Raw genomic sequence first — 24739 nt, 5'->3', positions numbered from 1 at the left:
TAATACCACATAATAAACACTCTGATTGGTATGTGTATAAAGTGCTATAAGAATACAACTAAGGGAGCAATTGATTCTTCCTAGGGTCTTTAAGCATGAGTAGGAATTTTGCCTGTAGACAAGGGACAGGTTCATGCATGGGAAAATAGCATAAGGAAAGGCATAGACACTGTTTCATGAAGCGTGATCCCTGAGAATCCTCATACTTTTTTTCAGAATCCAAACCAAACAAAACCCATTGCTGTTGAGTTGATTACAACTCATAGTGACCCTATAGGACAGGGTAGAACTGCCCCCTAGGGTTTCCAAGAAGTGCCTAGGGGATTCGAACTGCTGACCTTTTTTGGTTAGCAGCCGAGCTCTTAACCACTGCACCACCAGAGCCCCTCAGAGAGTCCAGGGGGTCAAAACTATTTGTATAATAATATTAAGAGGTTATTTGCTGTTTTTCATTCTTATTTTTTCACAAATGTACCGTAGAGTTTTCTAGAAGTATGTGACTTGTGATTTGCAACAGATGGAATGCAGAAGTAGATTAAGAGCTGTCTTCTATTAAGCCAGACATTAAAGAGATTTGTAAAAATGTAAAACAATGTCTCTCTTTTCATTGAGTTTCTTTATTTGGGATAATATAGTTATTTTTCATAAAAATATGTTAGAATATATTGGGTTTATTATTGTTATTTTAAAATGAGTTAATGAATAAATATTTTTAAATATGCCAATTCTAATTTCTAATAGTGCTAAATACCAGTACATATAACTACCATAAACAAAAGCTCTTTGGAGTTCTCAATAATTTTTTAAAGTAAAAAGGGGTTTAGAGGCAAGAAATTGCCTAGCTTATTCAAGGAATAAATGAATACAGGCAGTTAGCTGCCTTCAGTTTTTTTTTGGAGGTAGTCAGAGTATAAATTATAAATGTATACATCACACATTCATGTACAATGAATATGATTATCATACTCTCTCAGTTTATGAACAGCACCAGGATGCTGAAAGGGTTAATCTGAATTTCTTGGTGATTTTGAGAAAGGAGGAGGGAACAGATTTAGTTAATCCAGTGAAAGTCATAGCATATAAATTTGCAAACTAAAATACTCCCTGGGCTGAGGTCATGTGTTTAATTTTAGCAAGTAGGGTGAATATGTTTGGGTAGGTATTTATACCAAGCAGTGGACTGAGCTGGAGATGGGTTTGACAGGGGAAACAGTGATACAACCTTTATTATTTCTGATGCAAAAAAAAAAAATGAACTATTAATGTGATGTTCTGGTTGAGAATTTAAACTCTCAAAAAATCTGGAAATTCAAAGTCATGGTACCCATAGCAACCATAACTCTGCCCCCTTGCATGCCCAGAGTGGAGTATTTTGTATTGCAGTACATGCTGTGAAATCTATGCCTAAATGTGCTATATAGCAGAGTTACAGTTGCTGTGGGAACTGTAACTTTGAATTGCCTGCCTTTTGTGTCATTAAACTTTCAGCTGAAGTATTGCATTAAAGAAGTTTTTTTTTTTTTCCCCTCCACTGCATTCCCTCATTTAAAAAAAAAAATTGATAGGGTGTTTTCTTTAAAAAAAAAAAAAAAAAAGAATGTATGATGTTAGATTCAAATGGCAGGATAATGCCTTCCAGTTTCCCAGATATATGCACTGATATAGCATTAGTGAATTACCACATTTACATATTTCAACCTGCAATAACAAGTCATAAAATAATCCTTTATTTATATAGCACCTTTAATCCTGAAGGGTCCCATCACACTTGCAGACACACAGTAACTGAACCACACTGGATGGGAAAACTCAATAAATAATTTAACAGTGCCCAACAAAATTATACAGTGCTTTAGGACAAGCAGTAAGGAAGAAAAGTGCTGTCATCCAGTGGTTGGAACACAAACCAAGGAGTGGGAAATCTTCTGCTCCATTCTTACTTTTATGATGACATTGGCTCTCTCTTTGACCTTGGGTCAACGATTTGAATCCCTCACAATTCTGAGTATTCCGTTTTCTCTATCTTTACTGAGGAAGGATTGCTAGGATCAATGACAAGAAAAGACTTCAAAATGTCATTTGGTTGAGTCTACTACTCACAGTCAAGGACTGTACCTACATATTCTAGAACAAGTGTAGGCAAACTTCTGCTACAAAGGGCCAGATAGTAAATATTTTAGGCTCTGAGGGCCATACGGTCTCTGTCATAACTACTCAACTCTGCCTTTATAGCTTGAAAGCAGCCATAGACAATACATAAATGAATGAGCATGGCTGTGTTCCAATGAGACTTACTTATGGACGCTGAAATTTGAATTTCATATAATTTTCATGTGTCACAAAATACTATTCTTCTTGTAATTTTCTTTTCAACCATTTAAACATTGTAAAAACCATTCTTAGCCCATGGGCTATACAAAAGCAAGTGATGAGCCATAGTTACTAACTCCTGTTCTAGAAGGTTGAATGTCATGCTTAAGGCTACCTTTAGACAGTTGTGTGCCTCTAAATATTTAACAACTAGCTCTCCACCCCCAAAAAAGAAGAGCTAGTTGTTAGGTATTTAGAGGTACACCACTGTCTAATATGTGTATGTATAGTGTATATTTATATGTGTATATTTTTATGTGTTAATTTATATGTACATATATGTAAGTTGGATCCACAATCAACACCCATGGAAGCAGCAGTCAAGAAATCAAATGATGTATTGCTTTGGGCAAATCTGATGCAAAAGACCTCTTTAAAATGTTAAAAAGCAAAGATATCACTTTGAAGAGTGCCTGACCCAATCACCTCATATGCATGTGACAGCTGGACAATGAATAAGGAAGACCAAAGAAGAATTGATGGCTTTGAATTATGGTGTTGGTGAAAAAATATTGAATATACCATGGACTGCCAGAAGAACGAACAAATCTGTCCTGGAAGAAGTATAGCCAGAATGCTCCTTAGAAGCAAGGATGGGGAGACTTCATCTCACATACTTTGGACTTGTTATGAGGAGGGACCAGTCCTTGGAGAAGGACATCATGCTTGGTAGAGGGTCAGCGAAAAATAGGAAGACCCTCAACAAGATGGATTGACACAGTGGCTGCAACAGTGGGCTCAAGCATAACGATTGTGAGGATGGCTCAGGACCGGGCAGGGTTTCGTTCTGTTGTACACAGGGTCACTGTGAGTCGGAATCGACTGGACGGCAACAAGCTTTTTTTTCTTGTATCCATAGCTAACCTATGCTCACAACTAACTTGAATGTTAGTTGATATTTTCATTTATATTAAGGAGTAAGACAAAAGTGAAATAACAAATATGTATCCCAGAACTTTACTCTCTCATCAATGGTGTGAGCGACTTCTTTGCTGAATCAGATTTAACAGTTTTCAAATATTTCCTCAGTATTTTGTTCTAATTCACAATGTAATGACTACAAATGTGACACCCTTGTAAGTTTAATCTGTAATATTAATATTTTCTCCATCACTTTCCTAAGTTTACACAATCAACAAAACAATAAACCAAGCCCATATTTGAACATTTATTGAGTTCTGGTCTAAATGGAACCCCGGGCGGATCAGTGGTTGAGAGCTGCTAACCAAAAGGTTGGCAGTTCAAATTCACCAGCCACTCCTTGGAAACCCTATGGAGCAGTTCTACTCTGTCCTAAAGGGTCACTATGTGTTAGAATCGACTTGACGGCAGCGGGTTTGGTTTTGGGTTTTGGTGGTCTAAATAATCCCACCACAGCCAACTTCAAGGTACCAACATGATGCTAATGAACAAGGATTGGGAAGAAATGCTTGGTAGCATTACATAGTATCTCCACCTTAAAAATACAATAGATATAAATAACCTCAAGAGTATAGACAATAGTGAAATGTAGTAATTAGAGTGATGTTTTGAGTATGCGTTAACTTTGATTTTTAATACAATGTACTTAATTGTGAGTTTATATAATGTTTAATAATATATAATGTTTAATAATGGATGTGTTTAATAGTTAGTTTACAAAATTCTTGAACATGTTAACAATCAACCTTGGTGAGTCTGTAAGAGCTAGTTTCAGTACATCCCGAGAATGGCACTCTGTAAGCTCCGAGGGAGTCACCTGGTCCCCTACCTCTTTGTGGAAAGCCCACCCAATTTTCTTTTGGCCAGAGTTTATTGAAGATGACAACAGAAGCAATCTCACTATTCTTATACATGGTATTATTTTTCTTCTGAAGTACTTAGATCTCCATGCCCTTAGTGAATTACTACACTTACGTATTTCAACCTGCAGTAACATGTCATAAAATAACCAGTCTTTGACACAGCAAAGTGAAGGTGGAGGCAATCAAGGGACTTGCTGGTGCTTCTGTGGGTTTGGCCGACGTCGCAGCACAAGAGCTGGCCACTGTGCAGATGACGAATCTGGATAATTCTGCCACAATTATCTGAGAAATTCCAACAAAGCCAGAATTAGGGTCTGGATCCTGAAGATAATTATAGCCATGGACATGGAGACACAGAAAATCAGTGAAGAATGGTCCCCTTGACTTTCAGTCCGGTGATTTACCTACCATACCCACTCTGCTTCTAAGTAATGAGTTACTTAACGCTTGTCAAGTAATTTTCCGTTATAAATCACCAAATACAAGGCATCATTAACGTCCACTTGAAACTACCAAGAGAAATTTTTAGCAGGCAGTAGATGAGTCCCCCAGTGGAGCCAAGACTCGGTGTCTGTACATTTTCTTGTCTTTTTTTTTAAATCAAGTATGGTAAGATGTTTTAATATCCTCAGATGACTGAGACCTCTGCTTTTAGTATGATCTGAGACAGCTATTCCCAACCATCCCCTAAATGCCATGTTGGGGGTCAGTGTGATCAAATATTTTGTTAATATGTGGATCACAAATGAATCTGAAGAACAAGGACCCTGTGAGTCACCATCACCCTTTCTTCCAGCACCTGCCATCTGAGATGAAATGGTGTGGCATTCTGGATAAAGGGACAAGGTCACAGTTTAGTCAAAAGTCATATATACCACTCCGGTGCAGGCAATTTGAAAAAAACAAGACGAAAAAGAAGCTTAGTTATTTCTAAACTAAATAACCCATAAATGTCAAGGGCACTTGAAGGCAATGAATTGTTTAAAATTAAGAGGCGTTTGGGTGTATATGTGATTGGGGTGAGAGAGTGGGATTCGGCTTTAATTTACAAACAAATTAGGAAAACTAAACAGATTCAGCAATTGCTATTGTAACTGGAAATGGCTTGGGCACATTTAATCCAACTTCCCTGAGAATACTTGATTAATCTCAGACCCTGGAGAAAAATCAAGCTAAGAAGTCTCCATCTGTATTGAGACCCGAAGAACTTGGGGGCTCCAGGGCCCACAAAGGGCATCAATTTTCCCAGGGGATCCCTTGCTCCTAGTTGCCTGCGCCTCTTTGCCTCTGGCTGTAAGTCCCTGAAAAATCTGTTCCCATTCCTGTCCCTCTGAAGCTACCAGCCTTTAGAACCTGAGCTGGAGCCCCACCCCCAATTCAGCCCGAGAGACAGGCGACAAATAAGCCAGAAAACCAAACCTACTGCAGTCCAGTTGATTCTGACTCATAGCGACCCTGCAGGTCACAGTAGAACTGCCCCATAGGGTTTCCAAGGCTGTAAATCTTAACGGAAGCAGACTGCCACATCTTTCTCCTGCTGAGCGACTCGTGGGTTCGCGCTGGCTAGCAGCCCAGCGCTTAACCACTGTGCTGACAGGGTTCCTTAGACAACGAATAAGAGCCCTAAGTTTAAGATGTAGCTCAACCTTTGACCACTAGAGGTCTCCTCGAAAGCAATGACCCGTATAACCCGGTTTATCCTCTTTCAAACCAATAGACTTGTTGCTGTTAAGACTTGGCGAGCTGGCTCTGCTGGAGGCCGCCTTATTAATAACGCCACCCACCCACCTCCCCATGATGGCGCCAGGCTTGGAGGAGGAGAGAACCCGGCGGTGGCTAACCCTAGAAAGCCAGGGCACGAAAGTATCTGCAGCCTCCGGGACTGCCCCGTCTCACCCGACTTCTTGACCAAAGGAGGAGGAGAGCCCCTAAACCGAGATCCCCGGGTGGGGAGCGCGGAAGCTCACGGACTTTTCAATCAGCTATGGACTAGCCAAGGGGCCAATGTGCAGAATCACCTGGCGTCAGTCCCGGGCTCCCCCTCTACCCTCGGCGTTTCGTTCCCACTCATCCCTGCCCCCCTCCCCCTTTTGCCTCCCGATCGCCTAAGTGACCCGGGCTTAACCAGTGGAAGGAGATTAGGAACGATACACCGTCCCTATTCTGATCTATGTGGTATTTTCTGGAAAAATTAGCAGCTTCTAGCTGGGGGATGAGGGGCAGCAAGCAAGGAAACTAGCTGGGGGATGAGGGGGAGCAAGCAAGGAAACACACACACACAAAAACCACTGCCATCAAGTGATGCGACTCATAGCGACCCTACAGGGCAGAGCAGAACTGCCCCCACAGGGTTTCCAAGGCTATAAATCTTTACGGAAGCCGACTGCCACATCTTTTTCCCATAGAGCTGCTGGTGGGTTCGAACCGCTGACTTTTAGGTTAGCAGCCAAGCTCTTAAACCACTGCGCCACAAGGGCTCCTTCAACCGAGGAAACAGCCAGGTTGAATTCCCAGTCTTTATCAAGCAATTCGCTCACCAATGAAAGAAAGCTGCAGTGGCAGATTCGAGCCACATGCGGTAGTGTGTAGCAATTAGTAGATAAAATGCTGACTAAAGTGCTAAAACATGAAGTATTATTGTAGCCAAGGTCAAAAATGCTTCAGTTGTCTTTTGCAATTTGGGGGAGGGGAAGGCCTAAGGGTCTGCAGAGAGATTTGCGTTTTCGAAATGGTCGCCCTCTTTCTTCAAACTGTACTTTTCATTTTATTTTATTTTTTTTGTGATCCTGTTTATTATAGTCCAAGGTGCCTAATTATGTCACTGCTGGTTTTTGCAACTAACTTAATCCGCCTGATCCTTTATCAAACGATTCACAGACACTGAATAATGTGTCTACGGCTTCCCCACCCCCTTGAGGGATGAGGATGATTTTTAAATTTTTTAATCTTTTAAATAAATCAGATAAAACAGAGAGTTAGATTTTTGGCTAGCAAAGCAGCAGGAATATAGATGTGTGAGTACAGGTTCCTCCGTTTCAGTACAAGAAACAGCCCAAGAAACAGCTTCCCCTCCCCAATCCTCTTTTATACACAGCAAGTCCCAGCTATAAGCTTTTCTTTTTTTAAATATATATAGAGAGATAAATAAAGCAGTTGCTTTCATGATTATAACTGTCCTGAATGGATTGTCTTCTTACAACATTCAATCTGTTTATGAGTATTTACTTTACATTAGCCCAGGGACCCTGCACTGCAGGAGTTTGCCTCTATTCCCCTGGGTGTCGGTGTCTCAAGTCTTACATCTGCTCTGTGATTGATGGAGCCTTGAATCCACGTTATTACTCTCTCACAAGCAGAAATCAAACAGGCTATTAACTACATTACTTCAAAGAACTGTTTGAATACAATCTCCTTATCTTAATTGAAACTTTCTTTGTATGGATATTTGCTACACAGATAATTTACAGGTGCCTACCAAGCATCACATTAAAGAAGAGGTAAAATAGAGGGTTTTTTTTTTTTTTGGTAAACACACACCATTGTGATCTGTAATTTTTTAAAAGCCATTTAGAGGATTGGACGGGGGGTTTAATTTATTAGATTTATTATGGTCATGGGGGCGGTGGTGGTGATGTAAAAAGAAGGGGAAGATACCCCTTGATTCAGTTTTGAAATTTAGCATTCATCTGATTAAAAGACTTTAGATATTCAGAAATATTCAGACCTAGATCCCTGCAATTGTTAACATCTCAAAAACCTTATCAGAGAATTTACGAGAAGCGAGATTATGCAGCATGCAGCCTAGTTCAGCGCCTACCTTGAAGAGGCGTAGAAACAGGGGTTCTAATTAGATAAAGTCCCTTACAGACACTTAAAGACTTATGGCACCGAAGACAGCAGAAGTTGCTTAGATGCTATAAAGAACTGTGTATTTTTTAAGAGAGAGATTTAATATACAATCGAGGGATACCCTCAGGCATTCTGTTGAGGTTTTCTGCATAAATGCTGCTGCATTGGTCATACAGGAAACTGACTCAGAGTCGATCTCAAATATGATCTTGTCAAAATACTGCAACTTAAGATTTTTAATATAGGATTTCTTGAATTGGATGTATATATTTACGCTAACAGGACAGAGACAGAGCCTTAGGCGTCACTCAGGTTTTTTTTTTTTTTTTTTCTTAAATGTTAACATGTCCTTCAGTCAGGTCCATTCATATTTTAAAAAAATGAACAAAATGGGTTATTCTAATCAAACGTCTGCAGTATGCATCATAAAGTTAAAAAGAGCGAGAGAGCTGTAATTTCTCTTTGTAACCCATGTTTATAAAATAGGAAGATCAGATGAAATTTCAAGGAAGATAATTAAAGAGTGATGTGCAAGTCATAATTTGGCTAATGCAAAAGATGGGAGACTGCGAATTGTTACATTGTCTTCCTCAATGGTGCAGAGTTGAGATATTACTTTAAATTATTAAAATAGTTTTCCACAGCTTTCACAATAGCGGCTCTTTGACATGAGCTTTTATTACTTATTGTAATTGGAAGATCTGCCATTTTCTTTCGTTTATCTCTGTGTGTAAAGAAGCGAGATAGATCTTGCCTTTTATTACTTCCCCATGTTCTGAATCAAAAATGTGGTTTAGATAATGTTTAAGTGCCCTAATTCTTACTGCAGCGGACGCAGACGTTATGAAAAGGCATAAAAATACACACAGAGGGTCTTTCCACCTCAACTCACTGAATATGAGGCATTTGTGCTCTGCCGGGTGTATTAACTTCAGCCATGTGAATATAATTTTCATTAAAGTAATCCTGTTTCAACTAGATGCTGTGACTAGAGGTGAAACGTTGCGAAAGCGTTAAAAATAGCTTACTAGTAATTTCAACATCCTGTAATTTTATCACAGATCAAGTTTCAACTGTCATACTATACAGACCTTATTCCCCATATATTACATGTTTACTTTTTTAGCATGCCAGACCCACTTTGGAAAGATTGGTGCCAATATAATAAAATCCGGGGGGGGGGTGAGGGGCGTACTGGAAGAAGTGGGAGGAGAGCGGCGAAGGGGGTGGGGGAGCGTGGGGGAAGCGAGTACACCATTTTACATCAACACTGCGAAAATGCAATCTAGCCTGGCGGAGGACCGGCAGCTGGGTGGGAGCGAGCGAGGGCTTTGCAGTCTCTGCCTGTTCCTTGTTCTGTCGCTCTTAAGTTTCTCTGTGTTTGCATAATAGCCGTGCATGCAAACCTCGCAATGCTCCAGGGCTCCAGAACAATAAATATACACATTTAAAGCCTTTATTGTCTTACGGTTCATGCCCCCGGTTTTCAACAGCTTAATTTCTGGGTGTATTTAACTAGTTTGCAAATGGATTTTTTCAGTTTCAAACTATTATTGAGCAAGCTCCTCTCCCTTTTTTGGCGGGGGAGGGGGTGGGGGTGGGGTAGGAGTCGGTATATTATTCCTGTAGCGCTGGGTTATATAAACACATTATCATTTGAGAGCGCCCTTGGCGTCCATCAGCATTGTAAACACGTACTAGTGTATATACTTCAAAATTAAAGAATGCACACGCAGAATCGGGAGCTTGAATTCATATTCCAAGCAGACTCGCTGCTCGCATTTATTGATTTATCATGCATCGTTTATTGTTCCAGTCCCTTAATGCAGTTGCTGTCCGTTCAATATTGTTTGCAAAATCCTGAGATGTGTGTGCACTGCTCACTTCTTTCTGTTCCTTTTTTTCTGAGTTTTTTTTTTTTTTGCGAAGCGAACAAATGCATTAATATTTATATGTTTATATAATCGATAACCCACTTTTCCCTTCCATGTAAATAGGCATCAGAAGATAATTTAACAGATTAGTTCTCGAAAACATGGCAGTGAGGAAACCTAATTTAACTATCAAACAAATCTACATGTCTAATAACAGCAAATCTGCTAAGGAGCATTAGAAAGAGGAGCAGCGCCCCGGAATCTCTGCAGGAAATGTTCTTTATATTAGACATATACAAGCAGGTCCTGTCAGATGCACAGCGGAGCTCACTAGCCCTCGGCTCCTCCAAAAATCTCATTAGGCGGCACCTCTAGACTGGGGCGGTTGGGAAGAGGGAAATTGCATCTTCACATAGTTCTAGGGCGGAATTTATTTTTACAAATCTTCCTGTATGTTTTTTGCCTTGACCCATCCGCTTCCCGCCGAGATCGGATGAAGCCTTTCTCCCGATTATGAATTTGATCAACCCACATTTGGAAGGAAACCCACACAGTTTTGACAGGAGCTGAAAACTGAGTCGTCAGAGAAATATTAGGACATATTTTCAATCATTTTGGTGCCGAAGGGGAGGCAAGAGCTCAGTTTTATATTGAGACATTACGCCGGCTGAAGGCAGAGAATGTTTTTCCCTGCCAGGACCTGATGCAATCCATTCAAGCCAACAAGTTTGGAGAGAATGTTGAGTTCAATCAATTCAGAACGTCGAGATGGAGCCCAACTCACTCCAGGTATTTTGCTCTCCTCCGCTCCTCCGATCCCGGCACCCCCCGGCACCCCCCAGCCCCCCAGCTCACCCACACCTCTGCACCCACCCACACCCCCCACAAACTTTTCACCAAACTTTTACCCTCTGCATCTCCCCAAATCATTTTTATTGTTCAAAAAAAAATCCCTGCACTGATCATACATACATAATGTAATTTTACCGCCTCAAATGGGGAGATGGGGAGGGGTGGCGGTGGGGGGCCCTGGAGTTTTTTTTTTTTTTTTAAGGGAAGCAGAAGATTTGTGGGCTCTATTATTTTTCCACTCAGCGTTATATCTGTTGGCTCGTCTGTATTAAGAGTGTGGATGTCTGTGTGTAAATGTGTCTGGGAATAGATGTATGTGCTCTGATGGCTACATTATTTATTTGGTGCCTTTTTTTCCCCCCCTGCAGTGGGTCGGCTCACCGTGTGGCTTGCACGGACCTTACATTTTCTACAAGGCTTTTCAATTCCACCTTGAAGGCAAACCAAGAATTTTGTCCCTTGGCGACTTTTTCTTTGTAAGATGTACGCCAAAGGATCCGATTTGCATAGCGGAGCTCCAGCTGTTGTGGGAAGAGAGGACCAGCCGGCAACTTTTATCCAGCTCTAAACTTTATTTCCTCCCAGAAGACACTCCCCAGGGCAGAAATAGCGACCATGGCGAGGTGGTAAACCTATCTCTCCCTCTCTTCTTTCCTTATTATTTCCCCCCCCCCTCGTAATGCTTATTACAGGGCAAGCTTGAAAATACTGTATTCACTTCAGCAGGCGAGCAAGATCGACTCCTTTTTTAAAGGGGTAGCGCCACTAGCTGGGGCTCGAGTATTTTGCCATTGTCAGAGTTTGGCTGTCAGCTTTACAAAGAGGATCCAACTGCTGATTTTAGTCAAGATCAAATAACTTGTTCGAGAAGGGTTTTGTTCAAGGATCTGTGTGTGTATGTCAGATCGTTCGCTCTCCTGCTGCTGCTTGAACATCACATGCTTTTTAAAATATTTTTTGTCTTTTGAAAATTTACCTTCTTGTCTGGCTCGGTCGGGGCTGGGTGGATTTCTTTCGGTGGGTTTCGATATTGTTCACTTTTTTTTTTTTAAGTTTAGTATTTGATATGTTTAAGAGGGCGGAAATTACGAAATGGAGGCAGAGTGAGATCAAAAGCTATTGAGTTGGCAAAGACGTGTTGAATAAAGTGATAAATGACAGGTACTGGAATAATACATTCAAATAACTTGCAGATCTGCCCGGGCGGATTTCAAAGCGGTCGTGTAACCGGCACAAACACGTTCAGCATTAACAGCTATCTATCGCCCCCTCCTCCCCCACCCCTCCCCAAGCCATTTGATGTTCTAGTTTTAAATTACTCCACGCAAAGTGGACGCCTTCCAGCACGATATTTGGGGGTGTGTGGGACGGAGGCGGGGGAGGGGAGGGCAGAGGGGTGTGTGCTCGCCCACTGGCCCTGCAGGTCCAGCTTTTCTGTGCCCAGACGGTGCTCCCAGGAGGGTGGGGAGGGACTGAGCCTCCCTCGGCATGTTTCACGGTGGCCGCGGGGGCGCTTGCCGCGCTCCCGGGAGGACGCCCGAGGTGAGCCCGCTATCACCGGGCGCCGGGGCGGCCGCCTCCCTTCGGCTCTGTCATTTCATGTGTGACCGCAGTTCTGCGGGCTCCCCTCGTCAGCTGACCGACCGCAGCGCCGTGGTACCTAACCGGGGGAACTATTTTGGGGCGCTTGTGCCCACGGCGCAGCGGGGAGGGAGGGCGCACGGCCGCCTGGCAAGGCTTTGTGTTGCCAAAGCAAGAGCAGGGTAATCAAACTGAGACTTTTGAGGGCAGCTAGCTCTGTGCCAGGTTCCCGAGCTTTCGAGGTAGGTGTAAGGATCTTTTTGTTAAATGAGTGCTTCTCCCTTTAACTCATCCCGGGGCTCTGCGCTGCCAGCCCTTCCCGAATTCTTGGTCCGATGGAGTTGATTGTACTTTTGGCATCGCCAGTCCGCTCCCTATCTCCCGAATCGAATTACCCATCAGTGGTCTATGCCGGTTAATTACTGGAGTTCTTCAAAACGTTCGCCCTCGAATCTGCCTCTTCGGAAATAAGCCCCACCCTCCTCCCCGAACAGCATCCCCCCACCCGCTCTCCCTCCCCGGTCAGCTCCCCCCGTCCCCGATCAGCTTTGGGTTTTAAACGTTCATATTTCCCGACATCCGCCAGCAATTTTACAAAGGTGTTGTTTGGAAATACTGTGAAAAATCCTGCAACCTACCAACAGGTTGAGCTCTTTCCCCCTCCCAAGGTCTCGCTCGGCCCCCTCCCCCGACCCAACTTTCCTGCGCAGCTGTCTTTCTCCCCCTTTCCCTCCTGATTTCTTATTTGCTTTTCAAATTTATTACTTCAACATGGCCTGTGATCTGGAAAAGGGAAGGATTAAATATCCAAAAAAGAGCTGGTGCCTAATGGACTTCTGCCTAAACCCAGGAGGAAATTATGCAGTGTTTTATGAGATATTTTGTGGTCACCTTTTTCTTTAAGAAGTGAAATTGGAATATTTTTTAAAGACCCCGAGATGACCCCACTTGATCCAGTTTTAATTTCTGTTGGTGTAATGAAATAGTGAATTCTGACTTAAGAATGAAAGCTATATTAGACGAGGATTGCATCTGCTAGAACTGCTGGTAGTGAATAGATATATTTTTAAATACACGATTTCTTTTTAATTGTTCGTTATGGGGAATTGAAAGCGAACCATTGTAATGATCGGTGCATTTCGTCACTGCTGTATTCCCATACCTGAGAAAATTAATCTTGCCATTTAAAAGTAAACTCTAGGGGGTCTGTGGAGGGAGATGGCTCTATTTATAATCCTCAGCTGCATATACGTCGTCTAATATTATGCATGATTTGTTTTTTAATGCTAACGGCTGGTAATTAGCTGTATGATTATACTTGTATATTTCATTAGGAGTTTGGCTGATGTCATTGTGAATTATTCAGCCATATTAAAACAATTTTCAATTGAGATAATGACACGCCTCAAAATTATGCAAATGCAGGCTGCATTGTGCAAAATAATTATGACAAATGTAAAGCAGGTAGAAAGTTTCCCAGAGCAGATCGGTTTTCCACCCTGGTGATGTCATTTCCCCCCTGGCCTAAGTTAGTCATTCATTAGCTGACTAGCAGCAGCAGTCTCCTCTAGAGAGAGAGGCTACGGTAAACCAGCATTTACTGCCGGCACCTAGAGGGGGCAACAGGGCCCTCTCATTAAGAAATTTGCTTTGTTGTCGCTTACTCCATTAACTTGTTTATATACACTGAAATGATTTTATTATTGATTTTAAATAGTTTTGAATGATGCCTTTGCCGTTTGCAATGTGTAACTGAAAGAGAAGGGTTTCTTGGTGATATGCCCTGTTATTTGGAGGAAATGTTCAGCACATTGAATCAGCCAGTACAGTTTATTTTAAGTAACCAAATGGAGGTTAATAATTTCTTGGTTGAGCTGACATCAGCATCCATTTCAAAAGGACAGCCAGGACTCAGAATGCTTTTTTGGTTTAAGAGAATCATTGTCTTTTTATGATTTCTTGAAATGTGAAGATGTCGGTTCTAAAAGCAGGAAATTGATAATTGTGTGAGATTAGAAATAGCGTCTTTGGGTGGTTTGCAGTGGCTTTTTTGGGAATATTTTCTCATTGATCCTTGCCACAATTGTTTGAGGCTGGCTAAGGCAGGACTTCATATCCCCATTTTACAGATGGAGACATAGGCTTCCAGAGGTTATGTGTTTTGTCAAAGGTTACCAGGCTAGAACCGAGACCTCCTTAAGCTTAAGTTGGTGTGTGTGTCTGTGTGTGTGTTTTTTCCATTGAAACCTACAGTTAAAACCAAAGCCTGAATGCATCCTATTATGTTCTAAAAGCATGTAAGAACGTGGGCAGCCCCTTGTACATTTTAAAACTGTGACTAGTCAGTCAGCTCTGCCAAAGATCACCAGATATTTATGTATCAGAACCATTCTTATTTTATGAAGTTCAGCTATTTCTAGCCAGTGAAATATAACAATAGTTATATTTTGAATACTCTTATTAATAATCATTAATAATTTATTATTTGTTTTAATAATTAAGATAATAGCTTGTTTACTTATATACATTGCAGCCTCTATATACTTCCAGTGCTGGCAGAGTGGTGTTGAGGAAAAGCATTCCAGAAGGAGTCACATTTTGATTCTGCAACTTTACTATTTGTTTGACCTTGAATCTTAAAGACTCTGAGCCTCAGTTTCTTCAGCTGCAAGATGGGAACTGTATTAAGGCTACCTGTGGGTTGTTGTGAAGATCAGGAGGCATTATATGACAAAAGTGCTCTATATTTAAAGTGTTTACATAAATAGAAAGGAGTTATAATTATGGTGTCTTTTGTTCTAGATAGTCTTAACTTTATAAATAATGACAGAACTTAGTAACTTTTATGTCTGTGTGGAGGTTACTGGCCCTTATCATGATACTGTCTTAAATTACCATGGAAGTGAGCAGCAGGGCCATGTGCTTGGAGTTAAGCTCTTTAGTAATTTCCCACAATTGCCACATTGAGCTAGCAGCTCTTCAGAGGAGGAAAATGGCAAAGTAGGTGGGTAATTGGTTCTGTTACTGGGTAACTTCTGATGACATTCAATTTTAAATTGCCAAGTGCTTAATTTATTGGCAGTATACCCTCTTAAAATAGGTAGATGTGTTAGCTTGGGTTTCAGCAGGACCAGCCATGACCTGGGTTCTACAAGAAGGTTTGCCAACTGTATAGATACGGTTAAAGTAATGATGTCAGGAGGTCAAGATAAGCATCCCTGCGATGTTACAGGCTCCATCTAGCATGCATCCAGGATTTCTAAAAGTGGTTTGGCCATCACCAGCATCACGAAGACGTTTGTTAAAGAAGCAGATTCCAGGGTCCCAGTTGCAGTCAACTCAATTAGAATCTCTGGAGGTGGGATCTAGGACTCTATATTTTAAACATTTTAAGCACTCTTGCACTAGCTGTGGGATCTTAGGCAAGTTCTAAAATCTCTGTGCTTGTTTTCTCATCTGCAAAGTGGTAGTACCTACTTCATAGGATTATTTTAAGGTTTAAAGTAAAGTGCTTACAGTTTAGGTTGGCACATACTAGGTATTTCAATAATGTATGACTATTATTATTATAATTAATATTAATGTTATTGCTCTCATTGAAGTTTGAGACCACTACCATGACCTTCCTGAAGAAAGCTTTTCTCTGAGAAAGGGGGGCACCTAGGTTAGTTTGCTAGAACTCATGGCCAAAAAACAAAACAAAACAAACTTGTTGCCATCAAGTCGATTCTGACCCATAGTGACCTTGTAGGACAAAGTAGAACTGCCCTATGGGTTTCCAAGGAGCAGCTGGTTGATTTGAACTGCCGACCTTTTGGTTAGCAGCCATATCACTTAACCACTGTGCCACCAGGGCTCCAGGGCCAATCCAGGTTCCCCCAGAATAGGCTATCTTTCATCCATATGTTGGGTTTGACTGTGTCGCCGAAATAAAAGGCTTCTTAAGGGTTTGCATTTTCCTACTTACCTATGCTGTCATCTGGATTGGCAGGATTTCTTAAAGATTGCCTGATCTTATCACATCTGGGGTTAGGCAGCACATTCCGGAGTCAAAGATGTGCTGTGTTGGCCTTGGTCTTCTCTGTCTGCTCAGTCTCTGGTCTGCATCCATGAGTTGATTTTTTTAGAGAGATTGCAGAGACCTCTTAAGTGACCTCACTGGCCTTGGACAATTTCTTTAACTTTTCTGAACCTCAGTTTCTTCATCTGTAAAATGGATTTAATGGTCTCTACCTTGTAAGATTATTGAGAAAATTAGAAATAATAATGAAAAGGGCCTGGCAACTAGCATAGTACCTATCCATGAGAGCTCAATGAATGATGCATGCAATTATAATGATTATTACTTATTTTAGTAATCATCTTAAGCTAGGAGAGGGATTATCATTTCTCTCTGCCTAGCAGGCCCTTTAGGAATAGGGTGAGAACTAATGAATTATATGAAGGGAATTTATTAAACTATGACAGGAGTCTGCAAACTAGGACCTGAGGGCCAAATCTGACCCACCTACCCCGTGTTTTTGTAAATACAATTTTATTGGAACATAGACACACTGACTCGTTTACATACTGTTTGTGGCTGGTTTCATGCTACAACAGCAGTGTTGAGTAGTTGCGACAGACTATGTGGCCTACAAAGCTGAAAATATTTACTGTTTGGCACTTTGCAGTGCCGACCTCTGGCCTATGGGGTTGATCTAAAGTGAGGTATGCAATTGTCTACCTGTTTCTGTTTCTTACTTGGGTTTGGGGCAAGATCTAGGAATGTAACAAATAATTTAACCTTAATATTTTGCTGTTTAGTATTTACATATATGAATCTCTGTTTCAGCGTCAGGTCCAGGATGTTAAAATTTGAGAAGGCGCGGTAGATGTACAAAATTATATTTTGTGTGGTTAAGAGTCATACTCCAGCCAATATTGGTGCGTTCTGTCTTGAGTTAGTGAAGAGCTGCTTGCTGAGTGCTAACCTAGCACTCTGCTGGGTGCAGAGGAGAACGAAAAGTCACGTGGCCCTTTTTCTTAAGAATCTTATCAATCTTGATAGTGAGATGAGATCAACATACGTTAAACAAATGTAAAAACAATGTAGACACTGTATAACATGTCGGTAAATTGTACTGACGATAACTGTAATATGTGTTCAAAGGAAGGCTCATGATCAGCATGATTTTGTAAAGAGAATTTATTCAGTTCCTCAAATGTTGATTGAAGACCTACTATGTGGTGGGCACTGGGGATATAGAGATGAAGGAGTATTGACCCCTACCCTCAAAGAGCTCACGGTCTACGCCCATAGACAAGCACTGGTCAGTATTCAGAAAAGCCTCCAGACTCTTTTTGTTTGCGTTCCTAAGTTAAAGTTGAGAATAGCTAAGGTCACTATTTATTTGTAGCCTTTCATGATCTTTCTGGAAACTAAAAACTACCGTCTTCATCTTTGAACTGTCATTCAAATATTTATAGAGCACCTACTGTGTGCCAGAGCCTGTTCTAGGCACTGGGGATACAGCAGTGAAGGAGACAGATAAGAATCCCTGCCTTCATGGAGCTTACAGTCCAGGGATTGGTTTTAACCTCTGTGTCCTTTGCACATTGTGTTTTATGTTAGAGTTAGGGCTGTTCCTTTGCCTTGTCAACCACCCCCTATGACACACATACCTCTTAACACATAGTAGTTGTTAGGGGCAGAGGGTGTGTCTTACTCACCCCTGTGTTCCTCACAGTATTCTATGCTATTCACTAAGTATTTATTGAATGACTGAGCAACATAGATGACATTCTTTCTTGCCCACCCTCTGATTTCTTTAAGCTTGGCCCAGTTTCTTTCTGGCAGAGGGCCTATGATCCATCATTCACATGTGGGCCAGCTCCGGCACCCCATCTCATACTTTTTGTTCCTCCTCTACAATCGATAGTCATTTGACACTGTAGGATATGAAAACGTGTTAAGGATTGTTTGTAGGAGCACTCATCAAAGGAATTAATGAATATTTGGGACTGAATGCTCATGTTGGAAACAGCATCTTCATTTCTTTGGGTATGTTTCCAATCTTCAGCCATCAGCCCATAAGAAAATCAGGGCTTTGGGGTGGGAACCTATGAAAAGACTAGACTTTAGGGAAGAAGAGTCGTTCTTCACCTGTGTTGGTTGACAGTTCACGCAAACCAGCATGTTGTTCAGGCTGATGGTCTTAACTAGGCCACATGCTTGACAGCAAGTCAAAATTGTAAGCAATTAAAATCTCTCTTGACATTTAGACTGTGAGGCACATACTAAGGAAATGTTATTTTTATGAAGTACAAGAGTCCACACATGTAAATACTTCATTATTAATTATTAATAAAGCATACCATTGTTCATAGTGGCATCTAGTGATCACGACTCAAGCTCATTTATCAAAGTCTAGTTTTAACCGATATCCAGAATATAATTGCTTGAATCAAATGCATTTGCTTGTCATTTTTTTATAGCCAGGGTAGTTGGATCTTTGCCATCTTCTACTCAGAATAATATTGTAGCTAGTGATTCCCTGTTGGCTTGGCTTTTAAAGAAATTTAAAACAAATTTATCAATTGTTGGCTTAAGGACTCATTTGCCTCTCAGAAATGTGGTTATGGATTCCTGCGTTTCTTGAGAAGTCAGCTCGTGAGCCCTTGCACCATGATGGTTTTCTCAAGCCACCCAGTGATCCTAACTGGCTTGCTGGAGATTAGAGCCTAGCCCTTAGCCCTCAGAGCGCATTGCTCACGTCCTAAACTGTGAGTGTCAGTATTGACAAGACATTTCAAACATGCAGATGATGATTATTATTGAAAGGGTGCTTTAGAATCATGCTAATGGCATCAATCTCCAGCACACACTTTCGTAAATTAATTCAGCTTTTAAAATCAGAGGCACTGTTAGCAGTGTTGAAGATGGATATTTGACATTTATCACGCAGACTAGGAAGGGTAGTTAATTCTGTGAATTTTTGGTAGGATCTTGGTGGCTGTATAAATAGGCGCACAGTGGTGTGTGTCCTTGTACACGCGTGTATGGCCATCAAGTTCACAGGCCCATCTCCATCCTTATGCCCCAGGGGCCACGTGTTGCTAGTCAATCTAATGGCCCCCTGTGCATCTTTCACCTACCTTTCCTTTCTCATGACTCTGAGTATATCAGGCTGTGAAGCACACCCCCTCCTCCCATAGTTGTGTTCCAAGCTTGATCAGTGGCACTAAACATTAAACTCTTGTCTTTGAGAATAATAGGCTTTGCTTTCTACACCCTCAAGCATGTTGAGCTACTGTGCAGGCTGGAAAATAAAAATGTTCTAATTGTGTCTTTTAAATAAGCATAGGAGTGAATTAATTAGACCATATTTTGTCTTTAGTTGCTTAGTTACACAATAGTATTCCTGAGCACGAGTAAGATAAATTGGCTCTTTTTGTGCTGCTTGTCCCTTAATCATAATTACTGTATTGCTTAGGAGAGTAAAGCATACATAGATTTTGAATTTTTTATTAATAGTCAAACATATGCATATGATATATAAAGTATATGCTGCTCAACCTGTTTTATATGCTTTTATGTGGGAAGAAGTTTTATTGTGGTGGTAGCATTTGCATTAGTTGCTCAAAGATGTAGTTCTGGGAAATACATAATTGAAATGTTTTTGAATTGCTTTTTCTGGCCTTTTCAATCTTATTCAAAATAATAGTGCCTCCAGTCCTGGAGCAGTCATTCTCATTTGATTTAACATCTTTCTTCGCTCTGCCCGTGCAGCGCCCAGTTTTAACCCTGCAGAGGCTAGATGAGATTCTGTGATTCACAGGTCTCCTGTGTGGCGCCTTGTGTTTTTTAAGCTCACTTTGGGGCAGGGAGCAGAGTGTGGGGGTCAGCAGAATGCCTGCATCTTCCAGCCACTCCTCCAGTGCCCTTCGTCCTTGGTACACTTCCACGTTCCTTGGGTTAGAGATCATAAGAATTTGTTTTAGCTTGGGCTGGACAACTGTCATGTTCTTGCCCTCTAGGGTCTTGCTAAATGAGATGTTGCTACAGAACTGGGGTTTCTACCCCTTCCCCCCACCCTCAGCCAAGGAGGGCAGCAAGATAGGACAGCTTGCTATAGTTATTGAACAATGGGAGAGTCTAGCTTAGGACCCAGGATACATGCTGGGTAAATGTATGTGAAAATTGACCCCATTGTTCTGTTGTATTTGAAAAGCAAGTAAATTATTTACAGATATTTGCTAATTAAAGCACATGTTGTTTTACCAGCATGAAAGAACACAGTATAACTAGAGACAAAGAACTAAGTGTGAATAATTTAAAGTTGTTAATTCTGTATATTTTTCTTAAGAGAGGACTGTTCTAAAATATGTATTATATATACATATGTGTGTGTGTCTATATAACCATACAAACACACACACAAACACACATATGTATTTGTTGTTAGGTGCTATTGGGTCAATTTCGACTGATAGCAAACGCATGTGACAGAGTAGAACTGCCTGGAGGGTTTTTCTAGGGTGTAATCTATAGGAACAGAACTCCAGGCCTTTCTCCCATGGAGCTGCTGAGTTGCTGGGTGGGTTGAAACCGCCAGCCTTTCAGTTAGCAGCCTAGCGCTTAATCATTGCGCCACTGGGTGTGTGTGTGTGTGTGTGTGTAGAGAGAGAGAGGGAGGGGGAGGAGAGTGAGAACCCTGGTGGTGCAGTGGTTAAGGGTTACGGCTGCTAACCAAAAGGTCAGCAGTTCGAATCCACCAGCTGCTCCTTGGAAACCCTAGGGCAGTTCTACTCTGTCTTATAGGCTCGTTATGAGTCGGAATTGACTTACTGGCAATGGATTTGGCTTTTTTGGTATATGTGTGTATATATATATATGTGTGTGTGTGTGTGTGTGTGTGTATGTGTGTGTGTGTGTGTGTGTGTATATATATACATAAAACGTATTCCATATTCATCTTTTAACAAGTGTATACACACACGCACACTCTCTTTCTTTCGTCACATACACACATACATTTTTTTTAACCCCTATAAGGGAGGCCTTGCATGGTACAGAGACAGTAGGCCAAGTTGCAGCCAGTTCCTTGTCAGTAGGCCTGCCCCAAGCTCTCTGTGGAACATCAGAGATAGAAACCTTTCTGACAGAATTCTATTTTCCCTTTGGTCCAAACATCTCTTGCCATCATGTGATTTGAGCTCACATCAGATTCCATTGGAAAAAAACCAAATGAACCAGATATTATACCAGTGATTACAAACGTTGTCCTTACCTTGTCCTCAGAGACTTTCCTAAATGGTGGACCCAGATTGTTTCTCCTCTGTGACTACCCAATTTTGGCAAACTTCTGTTTGGAAGTCTGTGTTGTGGAATGAAGGTTGCTGACATTCAGTGAAGGTCAGATGCAGAGAGCGTTGCTAATATAGATAGTTCTTGACTGGAATGTTGGTGTATCCATAGGGGAAACTGGTTTTCCTGGCTCTGCCATCTGCATGGGCATGTTTGGTCCCTGGGTATTGTTGAAAAAGATGATGATCAAGAGGACTTTTCTATGGCTACCTAAGAAAAAGTCTCGTATTTATTTTGCCATAGACAGTTAATAGACTTAGGATATAAGAGATCAAAGAGATCTGAGAGAATTAGTCCAACCCCTTTTATTTAACAGACACAAAAACTAAGGCGCAGAAAAGTCTTGGGCGCGTGCTGAGAGTAAGTGAGTGACAGAAGGAGAGCTGGAGCCCAGTGCCCTCAGTCACAGTGGTCTGCTACTTTGGAGAAGGGGCCACTCTCTTGAGGTTATGCTCTGAGAAAAATAGGTGAGTGTTTCTCATTAGTGTGCTCAGAGTGGGTCCATTCCACTGCCCCGTCTTGGATCTGCAGATGGTGCCACAGAGGGATATCACTTTTATAAAATCACTAGTGTATAGTACAACTTTATTCTAAATCCAAGATACTTACCGAAGGGTCAGTAATTTCACAGAGACTTAGCCTGATAGGCAGGGTCCCAGGCAGACCTCATCAGCATTTATTCATATTCTCTCCTGAAGCCAGAAGGGTCCTCTGATGGGGATATTTTTATGTTGGTCTAATAAAAGATTTTACAAGGTGGCACTCTTGGTAACAAACAGAATTGACTTTTCTGCCACCATCATCGATGGCTTCATGCATTCAGAACTGCTTATTGAGTACCTACTATGTGTCAGGCACTGTTCCCTGCACTTAGAATGTAATAGTGAACAAAGTGACTAACGTACAGATAATTCTGTTCTCATAGAGCCCACTCTCTTATAGTAAGAAGGAAGAAGCAACTTAATTGATTTATCCAAAATGGAGGGAAAATCATCTTCATATGTTTTATTCTTAGAACCATTCGCACACTTCCTTCTTCTAGAGTGCTTTCTCTTCCCCTCCCTATGTATCCACAGCCCAGAGAAAAAGCCCAGCTATCTCTTTCCTGAAACCATCTGCGAAGGTTTCACCCATAGTGTTTTCAATGAAGTCACACAGTGTCCGTTTATTTAGTATTTATTATGTGTCAGGACACATCATCAGAAAAGGCCAATTGCTAGGAAACGACATCATGTTTGGTAAAGTAGAGGATCAGCAAAAACAGGGAAGCCTTCAGTGAATAGATTGACAGCAACAGCTACAACAATGGACTTAAACATACCAACAATTATAAAGATGGTGCAGGACGAGGCAACGTTTTGTTCTGTTGTACCTTAAGTCTCCATGAGCCAGAGCTGACTCGACGGCAGCCAGCAACATTATGTGTCAGACATTGCAGGTATATATTATTGAATTCTCACAGAAATTCTGTAAGGTTGGTACTATTTTGACATTTCCATATTTTGTAGATGATGCAACTGAGATTAAGGTTCAGTAACTTGAGGTCACATATATGCAAAACTCAGAGTCAGGATTGAAACCCAGCTTCTCCCTGACTTTGCCAGGACCAGTGATCTTCATTGTCCCCCTGTAACATTACAATATATTGAGAGCTCCCAACATTGGGACTTTCATTACATACTGACCTATTCTCTAACTGAAACTTTCTGAATACTATTTCCTTTATTCCTTCATGTATTCAGCATGGTTTTTGAAAGCCTCTGTCCTGCTCTCTAGGAAGTCATAGGCAAAGTGGCGATTGACTGATACGCAGATAACTCAGTAATAATACCATGCCCTTGTGTAATAAAATGTTTAAAAAAGCTCTTTAAATTCCATGACCCCACAGTAGGCACAAAATGCCTTTCACATATTTCCCTGGAGAGGAGTAGGAGTCTCTGCCTAAGCACCTTCTAAGTGCCTTCTGGGGGCAGGCCCAGCACCAGGCCCTGGAGAGACAGAGGTGGAAAACCAGGCGGTCCCTGCCTCATGGACCTTACTGTTGTAGGGGAGCACATGCATGACTGAGCAAGCTATCCCAATAAATGGATGATTTTGTGATGTGATCATTGTGATGGAGGGAAAATTCAGGGACCTGTGAAAGGGGTTCCTGATCTAGTCGGGAATACCTGGGGAGGCATTTTAAAAGAAATATTTGAGCTGAGGTCTAAAGGGATCCTGGGGTGAAGATTGAGAAGAAGTTTATAGGCAAGACCTGGAGGTGGGAGTAGCATCTCCACAGAATGATTCCTGGGCTGGGCCTGGGCTGACGAATCCGATAAACAGGTTGTCAGAGATACCGATGCCCGCTAGAGGCACCTGTTATTCTAGACATCATCTAGATACCTAGGTGGCATCTTCAGAGCTGATTTGAGCTGCTTGGCTGCAGAGCTGATCAAAAAAGGGATTGGCAAACCACAGCCCATAGGCTGTATCTGGCCCACTGCCTGTTTTTTTGTAAATAAAGATTTATTGGAACCCGGTCACACCCAGTTGTTTACTAATTGTCTCTGGCTGCTTTTTTGCTACAATGGTAGAGTTCAGTAGTTGCAACAGAGACTCTATTATGTGCAAAGCCTAAAATATTTATTATTTGGCCCTTTACAGAGAAAATTTGCCATCCCCTGGTCTAAAATAATATTAATAAAGATAATGGTATAACTAAGTGCTAAAAGCTTTATATGTGACCTTTTATTTACTCCTCACAATGATAATACCATGAGATAGTTTCTAGGGTCATCCCCATTTTGTCGATGGGGACCCTGAGAGGTTATTTGTCCAGGTTTCCATATTCATTCAGTGAGTAAATGACAGAGATCAGATGGAAACTTAAGCTGTCTTGCTTCCAAAACACAGACAGCAGAACCTGTGCTGTCCTGCTTATACATAGAGGAAACAGAAGTGGTATCAGAAAATGGGGAGCCACAGTGGTAAAGTTACCTTCGAGGTTCACTGATCAGCCTGCGAGTGGACAGCCCAGTAAAACCATGAGAGTAACGAGGTACAGGAGTCCAGTGACAAGGCCCAGAAGGCAGAAGGGGAGT

At 41.5% G+C, this 24739-nt stretch overlaps 1 protein-coding gene across 4 annotated transcripts in view; it reads left to right on the top strand.

Annotated features, from left to right (window-relative positions):
* The first annotated feature begins 9645 nt into the window (after positions 1–9645).
* The window catches only part of ARID5B (AT-rich interaction domain 5B), a 196493-nt gene continuing 181399 nt past the window's right edge, over positions 9646–24739 (top strand). For 2 of the 4 annotated variants that reach the window (XM_023739252.1, XM_023739237.1), the window contains exon 1: positions 10971–11352. In XM_023739252.1, the coding sequence (XP_023595020.1) occupies positions 11044–11352 (309 nt within the window). In that variant the 5' untranslated portion in view covers positions 10971–11043. The other 2 variants (XM_004369855.3, XM_023739260.1) reach the window with 2 other exon arrangements.

The sequence above is a fragment of the Trichechus manatus genome, unplaced genomic scaffold, assembly GCF_000243295.1.
Source record: "Trichechus manatus latirostris isolate Lorelei unplaced genomic scaffold, TriManLat1.0 scaffold00007, whole genome shotgun sequence".
NCBI classification, from domain to species: domain Eukaryota; kingdom Metazoa; phylum Chordata; class Mammalia; order Sirenia; family Trichechidae; genus Trichechus; species Trichechus manatus.
Note: the sequence above shows the minus strand (reverse complement) of the source record. Positions and strands in the feature narration are given on the sequence as shown.